This window comes from Euprymna scolopes, chromosome 11 (assembly GCF_053919585.1).
Source record: "Euprymna scolopes isolate OS-2025 chromosome 11, ASM5391958v1, whole genome shotgun sequence".
Taxonomy (NCBI): Eukaryota; Metazoa; Mollusca; class Cephalopoda; order Sepiida; family Sepiolidae; genus Euprymna; species Euprymna scolopes.
The window spans coordinates 78,350,804-78,364,127 of record NC_136492.1 but is presented as its reverse complement, the minus strand read 5'-3'; the positions used below and the strand labels follow the sequence as shown (position 1 = coordinate 78,364,127).

The window sequence follows — 13,324 nt, the reverse complement described above, 5'->3', positions numbered from 1 at the left end:
GGCCTCGTGCCCTCGACGATTATGGATATTGTCCATTTTTCCCATGTTAGTTGGGCGGGGATTGCGTCAAAGCCTGCCCTGTTGACTCTCATCTTCAACCTGTAGTCGCCAGTCATGATGTTCTTGGGGCCATGTGCTGCATTTACTGCTTCTACGTCCCCGTATTGAGTCAAAATGACTCCAACTTGCTCCTCTTCAAAGCACCATGGGACTCATAATACGGTCACAGTTGTCCGCCTTTTTTCCAGATATTCTGGTTTGCATCTGACTCCTTTCCATATCGTGTCACTTTTGGAGACCTTGATTGCATCTTCTGTGGGGAGCAAAATATCCCACATTGCGTAACCTGCGCACCAGGTATGTTGCCGGGATATTTGACTCGACTAACAGGTCTATCATCTCATCTTTGTTGAGTTCTGTAAGGCCCTTCTGCCTTTCGTCGAAGGTCACCAAAGATACAATCCTTCTCCTGAGGCTTTCAAGCTTCCCGGGGACTGGCCTGATCTCGTTGCCGTCTGTTAGGAATCTGTACTTCTCTTGGAAAAGTCTTCTGTAGGCATCTGGGCTTCTCTGCTCTTTCGGGCCCCAGCTACTTGTCTTCTCTGGACTCTTTTCCGGACTCTGCTGTTTTGGTCCCCAGCTACTTCTCGTCTCTGGACTCTTTTCCGGACTCCACTGTTCCGGTCCCCAGCGACTTGTCTTCTCTTGTAGTACTATCGCTCCCCAGGAGGGTTACTTGGTTGATAAACGTCTTGGGAATGCAACCAGCTCCACGAGGAATGAACGATATCTAAACGATAGGCATATGCTGGAAACACAACGGAAACGGGTCGATCCGTCGTCAGCTATAACTGTTTGGTACGGGTCGCATTATGTGTGGTCATTGCAGGCATCTTCCCATCGTCGCTTGTTGCGTGTTCATTGCAGCTTTCTGTCGTCGGCATTAATGGTATGCTGAAATCGAACACTTGTATGAAAACAGCGACAAAATATATTTTTATAAAAATATAATTTATTAAACAGTTAACAAGTTAGGAAACATTTAGTCGACCCATCGCGTACAGCGAGCAAACCTCAACTGTCTTTACAACAATCAAATCATTTAATTTCTCTCTTTCTTCATTGAAAGAGAGAGAAAGGAAGTCAATGAGAGAAATAGAGAAAGAAAGAGTGAGAGAATGAGAGAGAGAAATATGCTTTTCACACAATGTTTTTAGTTTTCAACTTCAGATATCCGCGTGTAAATCTGACCTTTAAAAGTTTCATAACACCTGTCACTCAAACCCAACCTGGCTTAAGTCATCACAGTACATTTTCAAAAATCACAAACACCTGTTTTACACAATTGCACCGCACAAGTTAGGCACAAGGTTCATTAATGTAGAAGCCGTTAGCTCCTTTAAAAAGGGGCTACGTCATAGTGCCACACTCTGGCCTCATTTCTGGGCTCTTTTCAGGACTCTGCTCTGTCTTCTTTTCTTCCTGGGTTGCAGGTTGCCATACGGTAGCTGCCTCAAAATTGAGAGAATGCCATCTCTTTACAGATTTGGCCGTTCTACTTGTTCCTTCCGCAAACGGGCGCGATCTGCTGCTCGGCTTTTGTGGAATGGTCCAGCCTCCACCTGTCGTATTCTCTACTACGTACTCCTTCGCTCTCTTGCTTTCCTCTTCCCGCGTCTTTGGTCTTACTAGTGGGTTTCCCCCGGCAAATGCCCATGGGTTCAGGAAGTCTAAATCGTTCTTCTTCCTTCCCGAAGTACTTGGTGCAGTGCCCCCGGATATAGAGATTCCCGTCTTATCTGCTGCTGTTCTATTGCTCTCAACTACGTACACCAGCGGTGAGGGTGAGTAACCTGCGATAGGCGACTCCATCTTGAACATGAACGCTGCAGGCGACGCAGTTTTCCACGGCATTGGGATTCCACCGGGTGTGGCATCCCCCGACAACGGCACTGGGATTCCACCGGGTGTGGCATCCCCCGACAACGGCACTGGGATTCCACCGGGTGTGGCATCCCCCGACAACGGCACTGGAGCGTCACCGAATGTGACGCTCCCCCTTCTCGGCACTGGAACACCACCGGGTGTGGTGTCCCCCAGGAACGGCACTGGAGTGCCACCGGATGTGGCACTCCCCCTCCTCGGCACTGGAACGTCACCGAATGTGACACTCCCCCTTCTCGGCACTGGAGCGTCACCGGATGTGACGCTCCCCCTTCTCGGCACTGGAGCGTCACCGGATGTGACGCTCCCCCTTCTCGGCACTGGAGCGTCACCGGATGTGACGCTCCCCCTTCTCGGCACTGGAGCGTCACCGGATGTGACACTCCCCCTTCTTGTCTCGGTCCCTACACCAGGGGCGTCCCCCATGGTGACAGAGGCAAAGGCCTGCCTCCTCTAGTTGTTGGCCCAGTGCCTTTCTCCAGACCCGCCGATTTGGAAGCCAGGGGGACCTTCGCCTAAAGAGGCACGTCAGTCTTCCCCAGTCCTGCCGGCTGCTTAAGTCGGATCCAGACACCGGGCAATCTACAAAAAAGAAAGAAAGCAACAGTTAGTGGACAATGCCTTAAGGGCCACTCACCCAAAGAATGGGGTCGGCCCTTTGAGGCTAACAAAAGAACCCTTAAACTTGTCCAAAAAAGCTGGTCAAGTGGGAGTCGGGAGTTCCCTGCTCCCAGGCGAAAAAAAACTGGCAAAAATGTGCCGTATACGTGACAACAGAGATGCATGACTGTCACCGGCGCTGTCAAACACAAGTGTAACTTAAGAAAAATGTAGCAGGCCTACGATGTGATGAGTTCTTTTGGCCGGTGACTGAACCTAATAGTAAGAGTTTTGTATGAGAGGTTTTGTTAATTATTGTAAGTAACTGATAAAAATTTAAGTAGAACGCCATTTCTGTAGGGTTTTGAGAAGCTATGAATTTGCAAGGGTTGTCTGGGCATGCGCAGACGTTAGTTTTCTCGCTGTCCCTTAAGTGAAGGAAAGAAGAAAGAAAAACGACAGGGACGAATTCTCGTCAGCAGCAGTGGAGGCGGTGGATTTTTCCACACCGCGACAGACCAACCAGTCCATTCACATACTATTAGGGCTGGTACATTAACAGGCTCGTTTTTTTGCATGCAGTCACGATAAATATCGCAAATACACTTATTAGTAATATTTTTCCCATCGCCATAAAATGCTCTTAGATCTTTAGCAGCTGAAGAGAGAAAAATAAATTTTATAACATTCAGGGTTAGGATTAAAATGTATGGTTGTTGGATTTTATGCTGACTTTCTCTATGTAAATATTCAAATGAAAAAAAATATAGCTTTCTTGTTGCAGATGATGCCAAGAATGATTAAATGTGATTATTGATAATACTAGTTTGCAGCCCTCTTCAATATTTCCACATATTTTTTGAGAAATATACATAATTATATGCAAAATTTCCACACTCATTTTAACATGTTTTTCAGTGGTTTTTAATGTGTGAGGTATCCAATATCTATGCCTGCCCATATTTGCTATGCCTATAATTAATATTCGAAAATGGGGGGAAAAAATCACATAAATTTCATGTCAATTTTTACACATTAAGATAATTATTTTGTGCATTATCTCTGTCATCTGAAAATATTGTATTCTATTGCAGTCAAATTGAAAAAAAAAAAAAAATTGGTTTAATTGTAAAATGAGGACAGTGACATTTTTATGATAATTTTGTTGCTTGTTCACCCAAATTTTGGATGAATTTGATTTTTCTTTTTAATTACATTTCTTGTCTATTGTTATACTGAGTAAAACATTATTTCGTTTTTGGAGACATTTTTTATTTCTTAACTTCACTGATCGAGACGTCATTTTACATGAATATTAGTGTGAACACTGGAGAAACATTTTTCCATCATTTTTATTAATGGCAAAAGTTACTCTTCTACATATCTGGATAAGTTTGTTTTTCATTTATTTAAAAGCGTTTGAGTAATAAAAAAAAATGTTACTGAACATTTTAAATAACTGAAAAAAAAACCCCAGGTTTGTTTTACAATTCACAGAAAAACAAATAACAAATGTTACCAAAGGCAAGAAACTTTTTTAGTGTTTTTATTCACTTTAAAACGTTTATTCGGTTCAAAAAACAGTGTCGAGTGTTATAACATAACTGGCGGCGACTTAACACCTAAATATTTGAAGTCTCGAACATGACTTTAAAAGAAAAATAAAACAAACTTCTGTTATGAAGCCATCCAACAAATGTCACCATGACATTTAGTAGGTTGGTTGTTGCTAACAGTATTTTGTTTTACTATTTATTTTTAAGTCATTATCAAGACTTCTAATATTTAAGTGTCAACTAACCGACATTTTTCTTGTTTGTGAGAATTGTCCCACACGCTTTAGAACTCGGCAGAAAAAGGACAATGGATAAAAGCAAGTCTTACCTGCGATGACGAATTTCAGCCTTCTTGGTAGGTTTGCGAAAAATATGCCCAATTTCTCGCGTCTCTGAGAGTCTGGTAGTTTTGCAGAGTTAAATTGCTTCTCTTCGGAGAAGCTAGTAAAAGGGAACAGAAACCATTTAATTATGGTATCTGGAAGAATAAAACTCCATAAATGGAGATGAACTATTTCAGTTCTAATAAAGACGATATTTGTCTAAAATTTCCTATCACAGTAGGAGTAAATAAATTGTTAAAGGAAAAAGGGGATGATGCTCCAAGCACAGTTGACCTCGAGGTTGTGCCTTTTAGGGAGACACTTTATTTAACGTCTACACTTGAGTAGAGTTTTTTGCAAAGAGAGCGAAAATGTTTTTTTTGTTTTAAAACTGCGTGCGCAGGAAGTTTTTAGCGGTCCAATGAAAGTCCCTGAAAGAGAAACCATGGCTTCAGTGCCACAACCAATAAGGCTCGCCCTTCCATGTACAATTTCCAACACACTGCCAAGGGAAGAAATAAAAAGGAATAGGTATCTATTACTTTTTTCTAATACTAATTACAATTTATCTATGTCATTTAATGGACATTTGAATAATCAGTTGCAAATGACCTAACAAACTGTTATGGGTTTAGCATCTTTAGTTAAGGTAATTATGAGTTATTTAAGGTAATTACAAGTTAGTTTTATAACCATTTATTTATTTTAAGAATTGTATTTTAACCCAAGTCTAATGGTAACAACTGAGCTTAGGAAAAGAGAAGTTTAAATTTTTAGTTTTCCGAACAATTCGGACAACTCCATTCCCCTAAGGTATCGTGTTGAGTCACCCCAACACAGTCGAAATGGTACCAATTGTCACAGGTATCACAGCACACCATGGGAGCTGATCCGTCATTGGCGACGGAACAAGTCGGACAGAAGAAGGGACCCCCCTCCTCTTCGAATTCTGTAGAAGCGGGCACAGAAGTGGCCTTTAGTTCTAGAGGAAACAGATGTTTTAGGGAATGGATCTGTTCGCAACCATCTCTCAGCACGCAGGCCAAACGAACTTTACCATCGGTCCCATTGATGAGTCTGAGCACTTTGCCTAGACTCCAAAAGGGTCTAGTTTTATTTAGTGCTTTAATCAGAACGATTTCTCCCACCGACACCTTCAGAGGTCTATCGCCCACCATATTGGCATCGACCTCTCGCAAGGACAACAAATAATCATTGTGCCATATCTTCCGGAATCTTTCTATATATATTGATGTCTTAATTTTAGAGACTGCAGAAGTTTTACCCGACTGGGAGGATCAGGACACACTTCTTCCGATCCATGGCTGCTTATCAACAAACGAGGACTATACCCGGTTTGCAGAAAGTGATTGGGTGTTAAAATATCGAGACCTCCTTCAGAAGCCTCTATGTAGGTGAATGGTCGATCGTTGATCGCCTTTTCTACATCTGAAAGAATGGTAAAAAATTCGAAGTAGCAGGCCTTCTTTCTGCCCAATAATTTCTTCAAACATTGTTTGAGCGTCTTACTCATTCTCTCCCATGCACCTCCATGCCAAGCTGAATAGAGGGATGGAGAGATGACTAATGGTAGTCGATCTGAATTTCTCTTTGAATTCATCAGACACAAATACTTCTGATAACAAGATACCGGATGCCAAGAAGGTCTTCGCATTGTCCGAGTAAACATGCGTAGGAACCCCGAACTGGTTGGTGAATCTGACAAATGCCAATATGAAGGAAGTGGTGCTCATATCTGGTAAAAGCTCCAGATGCACTGCACGCAAGCTCATACAGGTGAATAATAAGATGTACATTTTCACGTCTTCGTTATTCTGCTTTACCCAAAAATGACCGGTAAAGTCAACCCCCACTTGTTGAAAAGGACGGATAAAATTAGCCCGATGTTTGGGCAGTTGAGAACCTGAGGGAGTTTTAAAAGGCAGTGAATCAACCTTTTTGTAAATAATACAAGTGTGAAGAATTTTCTTCACCGATTGCCTCCCTTGAGGGATCCAAAACTCGGATAATCTCAGCTTTGCAAGGGTTGAGTTGGTTCCTAGATGGCAACAGTTTAGGTGTGCCTCTTTGATAACTAATTCGGTCAAATGATGATTTTTCCCCAGAAGTATAGGGAATTTGACTTCAAAGGGGTGGGTGTCAGAATTCTGAATACGACCTCTTGTTCGCATCAGACCGTTCCTATCAAGGAACAAACCAAGAGCAGATACTCTTGGAGGAACAGCTTTATTAGAGGGCTGGTGCAGGTATTCCAATTTAAATGGATATTCTTCCTCTTGCATATAAGAAAAGAGCAGTAGTTTGGCTCTATGATTGGTATCTGTGTTTCGGTGTTTCAATTTATCACAGAACTTCAATACCTTCTCCAGAACATTAATTGCTTTGGTCAGCGAAGAATAATTGGCAATATTTATTGGTAAGTAGTTCCCGCCACTGGTAGGACCATCGGAGTACATACAAGAAATTACCCTTTTGTTCACGTCATTAAGGCAAGGTAAAGGAGACACTGGCCAGTCGATTACCAGTTGATTCAACCAGTTGGGGCCATGTACCCAAAATTTTAGCAGTTGTTCAAACTTAGAAGTAGTAAGCCCTCTAGTTAATAAGTCTGCTGGGTTTTCAGATGAAGGAACATATTTGAACTGAGGGAGAACTTGGAACTCTAGATTAAATTCATCCAGCATTTTTTTTATGTCCATCACACGGTTATCTACAAAGATGTTTTTAGTTCCCTTCCCATTTAAGGCCCAAGATAAGGCTACTTGAGCATCTGACACAAGAAAGAAGGAATTAATGTTGATAGTTCCCAATGCTCGGAGTACATTAGGCACCATCTTAAGGGCCAGATAAATGGCCAAAAGTTCCAAGGTAGGAAGGGTCTTCCTTTTAATAGGAGCCACTTTCGCCTTGGCAAATAACAGGGAACATTGTGACCCTTGTCTTATATACAGAGAAAACCCGTAAACGAGCTTAGATGCATCACAAAAGCATATAAGCTGCATCGGACTGTCATCCATGAACACACGGCGGGGGAACTCTATATCACCTAGCTTGTTCAATTCTTTGGCTAGGGCTTGCCAAGAGGCAGTGAAGGTTTCAGGAATTTCTTGATCCCATGAAAGTTTGTCTTTCCATAATTGGCTGACAAGTACTTTGCCTTGTATAGTAACAGGAAGTAGCAATGACAAGGAATCATAAAGGCTAGAAATCTGGGAAAGGATCGCACGTTTCGTGTTGGCCTTGACATCTACCACCACAGGGCTCAATCTGACTGTGTCTAGGCTGGGGGAATAACGGTAACCCACAACCTTTTCAAAGGAAGGGAGAGGAGAAGTAATAGATTCATCCTCTATCATTCTTTTCTGCAAGTCAGTGCAGTTGAAATTACAGGACTGAAGATCAAATCCTGCTTCCTTTAATCTCTTGCGCACAGTATTATATACTTCGAGAGATTCAGTATCTCGTCCAGTGGTGACCAAATTGTCGACATAAAAGTTAGAAGTCATTATAGATGAAAATTCATCAGGGTCATATCTTTCAGCATGAAGCTTAAGTATGTAACTCAAGATGAAGGGGCTGGCATTGAAGCCGAAAATAATAGAATTGTACCTATATGTACAAAGTCTTTCCTTAATTTTGAGGAAGAAACAAAATCTGTTTTTGTCCTGCTCAGTGCGCAGGCGAATTTGTAAGAATGCCTTGCGGAGATCTCCCAAGAGGACATAATCATTTTTTCGAAAGGCCAATAACAAGTCAAGCAGCTGTGCCGTTAAATTCACGCCAGCATAAGCTGCATCATTAATAGAAACTCCCCCCTTCCTTTTTAGGGAGCAATTGAAGACTGGGCGGATTTTAGTGGTAACTCCAAGACCCTCTTTAAAAACGGGTCTGTGGGTAATCCAACAATATTTGTCGTACTCACCAGGAGTAACAGAAGCGTTCGACGATGCCCAATTTTTCATAGTCATCGAACACTTGTAGATAATTGTCATACAATCCCTGCCTCTCCAAAGAGACTGCCACTCTTCGCATAATTCTCAGAGAAGGTACATAGTTGGAATCTACCTGAGCCAACTTATCATAGTCCCACGGTAGATTGACATAATAATTTCCACCTTTTAACAAGACGGTTTTCTTAAAATCCTCTATCTTTGCCTCATCATATGAAGAAAGTTTGGCCTTTTCATCGATACCTACGGAATCCAAAGAAAGAAATTGCTCTATACCGCGTTCAACGGAAGATTCTTCAAAAAATGGACCCAAGGAGTCCGAATACGACGGGATAGGGTTCAACACACTATCCACCAAATATGTGGAACAAGCAGGTAACGAATTACAAACTTGCTCAATGGGAGGCAACTCATTGGGAGTTTGAATTATTTCAGGCTTCAAAAAATTACACCCATCTCCGAAAGGAATAATACTATTGGACATCTTCCACGCTGTGCCATTAATACATTCAACCATACAGAAATTTTGTATGTGTTGTATTAAATCCAGCCCGACAAGGCCATATAGCTCTTTGCCATTTAAATCTCTGTATCCATGGCAGAGACGATAGCTAGCTTCCGTAATGTTGGACGAGATTTCGTCGAACCTGCCTACTTTAAATCTCAAGTTAAGGTTGTCCGAGAACAGGGCAGTGAAAGGAAAAGGTTTTTGATTTCCTAATTTGATGGAGACATTAAGCTCCTGGAGGTTCATAGGTCTCGTACCAATAATTGTATTTACAGGCATGGTAACTGGCCTAGGTACTAATTCTTCCCTAGCTCTCAGTTCCTGCAAAATAGTTTGGGAAAAGAAGGATTTTTGGCTCCCAGTGTCCAATATACAATGAAAACTAACTGGGGTGCCCTTAGTCTTCATGGACACTCTGATTACTGGGAATAGGCAGTTTTCTCCATCAGTAAGGGTAGTCTTTCCGACAAAGGATTTTGAAGTTTGGGGGCACATTGTTGAAAAATGAGTTTTCAATCCGCAAGTAGTACAGGGGTAAGGAAATCCTTTCCTCCCCTTGCATTCTTGTTCCAAATGGCCCCCCAGGCATCTAATACATAATTGGAACTCTTTAGCTTGCGAAACCCTTGAATCGTAAGAGGCATACTTTGTGCAGTCCCTTACATAATTTGCAAAACTTGTACTGGTAACCAACATTATCACTAAGTTTTGGGGAATTTGAACCCCTTTTGGGTTTGACCGTTCGATCAGTAGCATTGACCGCCACATCGGATTTGACTTCAAGTGAAGAAAAGGTAGGCGGATTGGGAGCAAAATATTCCCGTTTTTTAACGTTCAATGGCGCTGCCTGAAAAAGATCTATAATGTCGAAGAAATTCGCCATCATAGATAAAAACGTAGGAAAACGTTCCTTCGTTCTGGACATAAGTTCCCTTCTAACGTCCACAGGGAACTTACGGAACAATAAATGGTCAATAATAAAACCAGAAGTGGAACTCTCTGTAAAGAAGTCAGTTCCAAAGGACTTATCTAGCTCGGACAAATCCATTTTGACCTGTTCAACATAGGTCTTGAGTGCTTCTAAATTCGTGATAGGCACCGTTGGAGGCATAATCTCCTCCAATATACGATCCTTGATGAGGGGAGGATTCGGGTATTTCTCCCGCAAACAATTCAAGGCTATGATGTAATTGTCAGAGGTGACATCCAAACTGGAGATCAAGTCATAAGCCTTTCCCGTTAATTTGGACTTAAGTAGTAGTAACTTGTCCGCTTCTCCCACGTTGGAGGTACAGAAATCAAACCTCCTTAAAAAAGTTCTAAATTCGAACTTATCGGCTGAAGGTGATCCACTAAAGCTGGGACATTTTAAGTCCTTCCGTAAAGGCAGAGGAGCGAAGGGTTTCTTAGCTACATGGTTGGCCTTCAACAGAACCAACTCTTCTCTTATTTCGGAAGAGAACTGCTCTGCCTCAAGGCATATCTTCCTTCTCTCCTCGTGAGGGGATTTTAACACCAGCTGGTCGATAATTTCGTCAAGTTCCGAAATCCATCTCTCCACGTCTGCCGCCCTCGAATGAATTGAAGATAGTGAGGCATTATCCTTGAACCATTCCACCCTATTCGATATTCAACATTTCTTGGCCTCAATTTTAGCGAATAAGTCTTTACTAGCGCTCATGTTGGATAAGGGGACGAGCACTAAACAACGACGAAGGAGACCAGTCGTAAGAGAACGGATAGAAAATACCCTTCAAAGGCGAAGTCCCGTCAACAACACCGTAAGAACGAGAAGAGATAGTGAGAATTAAATTTAACCCTTGGAAATTAAACCGCTTCAATTCAATTAAGCCCGCTAACTAAAATATCTTTCAAAGGATAGTTTGCATGCGAGACGTAAGAACGAGAATGGAAGGGGGTGGGGAATTCCATTCCCTTGAATCTTAATCAAGAGTGCAAATTTAATAACTGAAAGAGAAATTTTTTTTTTTTTTTTTTTTTTTTTTTGTCTCTATAAATTAATACCAGGTGTTCAGCAAATATCAGGCGCGCAGGAATGTATACATTAAAACAGCGGCCCGGTCACCACGTGCAATTAACCCCACGTTGACCTAGATACGGCCCCACTAATTCGCCGTCAAAGTCTCGGATAAACGAAAAACACCCCTGGATAATTTATAGTTATTAACATCAGAATAACGCGAAGAAATGTTCTTCAATACAAACAAGTCAATAACGTTTTATTCCTTCACAACGAAACAGGCCTAGTTAAGTTTTCGAGGTCGCCAAGTTTTTTTTTTTTTTTTTTTTAACAGATGTTTTTTTATAGAAAGGGATTAATTTAGTCATGAAACATTTAGCCTGTGTTAATCGCTACTCAATTTACGAATATAACTTCAGCGACAATGTTAAAATCAGAAATAACGCGAAGAATGTTAAAGAGTATGCACTAAGTAAATACAAGCTAAATTATGAACGAATTATTAATATTTTAGGTCCTTTCGCAAAATAAAACGAAGAATATACTATTTAGCATGGCATTTTTCGCAATATAAAGTATGTGAGAATTAATTGTCTCACACGCTTTAGAACTCGGCAGAAAAAGGACAATGGATAAAAGCAAGTCTTACCTGCGATGACGAATTTCAGCCTTCTTGGTAGGTTTGCGAAAAATATGCCCAATTTCTCGCGTCTCTGAGAGTCTGGTAGTTTTGCAGAGTTAAATTGCTTCTCTTCGGAGAAGCTAGTAAAAGGGAACAGAAACCATTTAATTATGGTATCTAGAAGAATAAAACTCCATAAACGGAGCTGAACTATTTTAGTTCTAGTAAAGACGATATTTGTCTAAAAAATTCCTATCACAATAGGAGTTAAAGGAGTTATAGGAGTTTAACTTGGTTAAAGGAAAAAATGGGATGATGCTCCAAGCACAGTTGACCTCGAGGCTGTGCCTTTTAGGGAGACACTTTATTTAACATCTACACTCGAGTAGTTTTTTGCAAAGAGAGCGAAAATGTTTTTTTTGTTTTAAAACTGCATGCGCAGGAAGTTTTTAGCGGTCCAATGAAAGTCCCTGAAAGAGAAACACCATGGCTTCGTAAGTGTATCAGAATTTTCAGCCAAGTCGCCATAACAAACATTTGTTTGAATAGACACCTATCCGTCTATCAGATTGTTGGTACGGGTTTAGGTTCTTCCAAGTCCCAAAACTACCAACCAGCTTTAATAATTACTAAACGTACAACAAGTATAAACGACAAGAATTTATTAACAAACATGAAAACATGACAACACTGCAATTCAGAACATTAAGGTAAAAAGATTACTCACTTCAATAGTGAGGTTTACGGGAGGAGTGAGGACTATATTCTAGAGTTGTACTCTGCCTGTCCAACATTGTCTTTTAGGAGAAGAACTTTTTGCGTCCGTGCCTCATGTGTACGGACTCTCCTCTTCTTTTTTCAAGGGACCTCACTCCTTACCCTACACCGGTAATCCGGTGCTCTTATTTATTCCCCTACAAGATTATAACAATATGAAAATGTAATTTAAACCTGTAAATTTTATTTCAATAAAACGAGCAAAGACCAAATTTTAATATCATAAAAGCTTTAATAGAGAAATAAACAATTTTATTTATTTTTCCTTGGATTTCTTCACTTAACATTTCACGGAATGTCGAACAAATAACACTAGTTGAATCTTACGATATTTATTTAACTGGAAAAACATCACTTACCTGTTCCACATGACTAAGATATGCTTTCTTTTAATCTTCCTGTATGAGAATTTATTCATATTTATGTATTATAATCCATGTATTTTTTAAATGGAAGGATTTTTCAACCATTGTCACGGTAAATCGTGTCTTTAAAGAAAGTTTAAAGAAACCGGATGTTAAGATTCTCACTTTGTTATCTACGGAAGCCTATAAGTGTAAAAAAACACTAATTCAGAAACGTTAGTAATCTCGATATGGGATTATATTCCTCCAAATTTTCCACTTTTAAAGGTTTGCATTAAATAAAGACACTAAAATATTATCCAGTTAGGTAGAAAAGTAACTTATCTTGCCTTTGATAACATTTATTTGCTATATTTTTGTTTTTAGACCACTTTCTTTTTAATCTATGTGTACAGACAGAGACAGTAATAATACAAACGTAGTAACTTTTACTTTATCGCCGAAAATGTTTCGCCGATAAAGTGTAGAAATTACCTGAAAAATTAATGTTTTTTACTCAAATAAAGTTTAAAAAGTCAAAATAAAATTTAAATACAACTTTCTCATCAGTTACAGAAAGTAAAAAAAATATGTGTAGTAAAAAAATAAACTCACCATTATTCCAATAAAATTCTTTAAAGACAAGTAAATAAGTCTGAGGTATGCAAAAACTATAAATAAAACGAAACACTAAACAG

The 13,324-nt window shown here is 40.3% G+C and overlaps 1 protein-coding gene across 1 annotated transcript; it reads right to left on the bottom strand.

Annotated features, from left to right (window-relative positions):
- Window positions 1–5,949: 5,949 nt before the first annotated feature.
- LOC145288161 (uncharacterized) lies at window positions 5,950–7,950 on the bottom strand. Its single transcript, XM_080136219.1, has one exon. It carries the CDS (start codon window positions 7,948–7,950, stop codon window positions 5,950–5,952), a length of 2,001 nt encoding a protein of 666 aa, XP_079992345.1.
- Between the last annotated feature and the right edge of the window lie 5,374 nt (window positions 7,951–13,324).

What these genes read in the sequence shown, in the direction of transcription:
- LOC145288161 (XM_080136219.1), bottom strand. Translation starts at nt 7,950, where the DNA reads ATGACTTCTAACTTTTATGTCGACAATTTGGTCACCACTGGACGAGAT.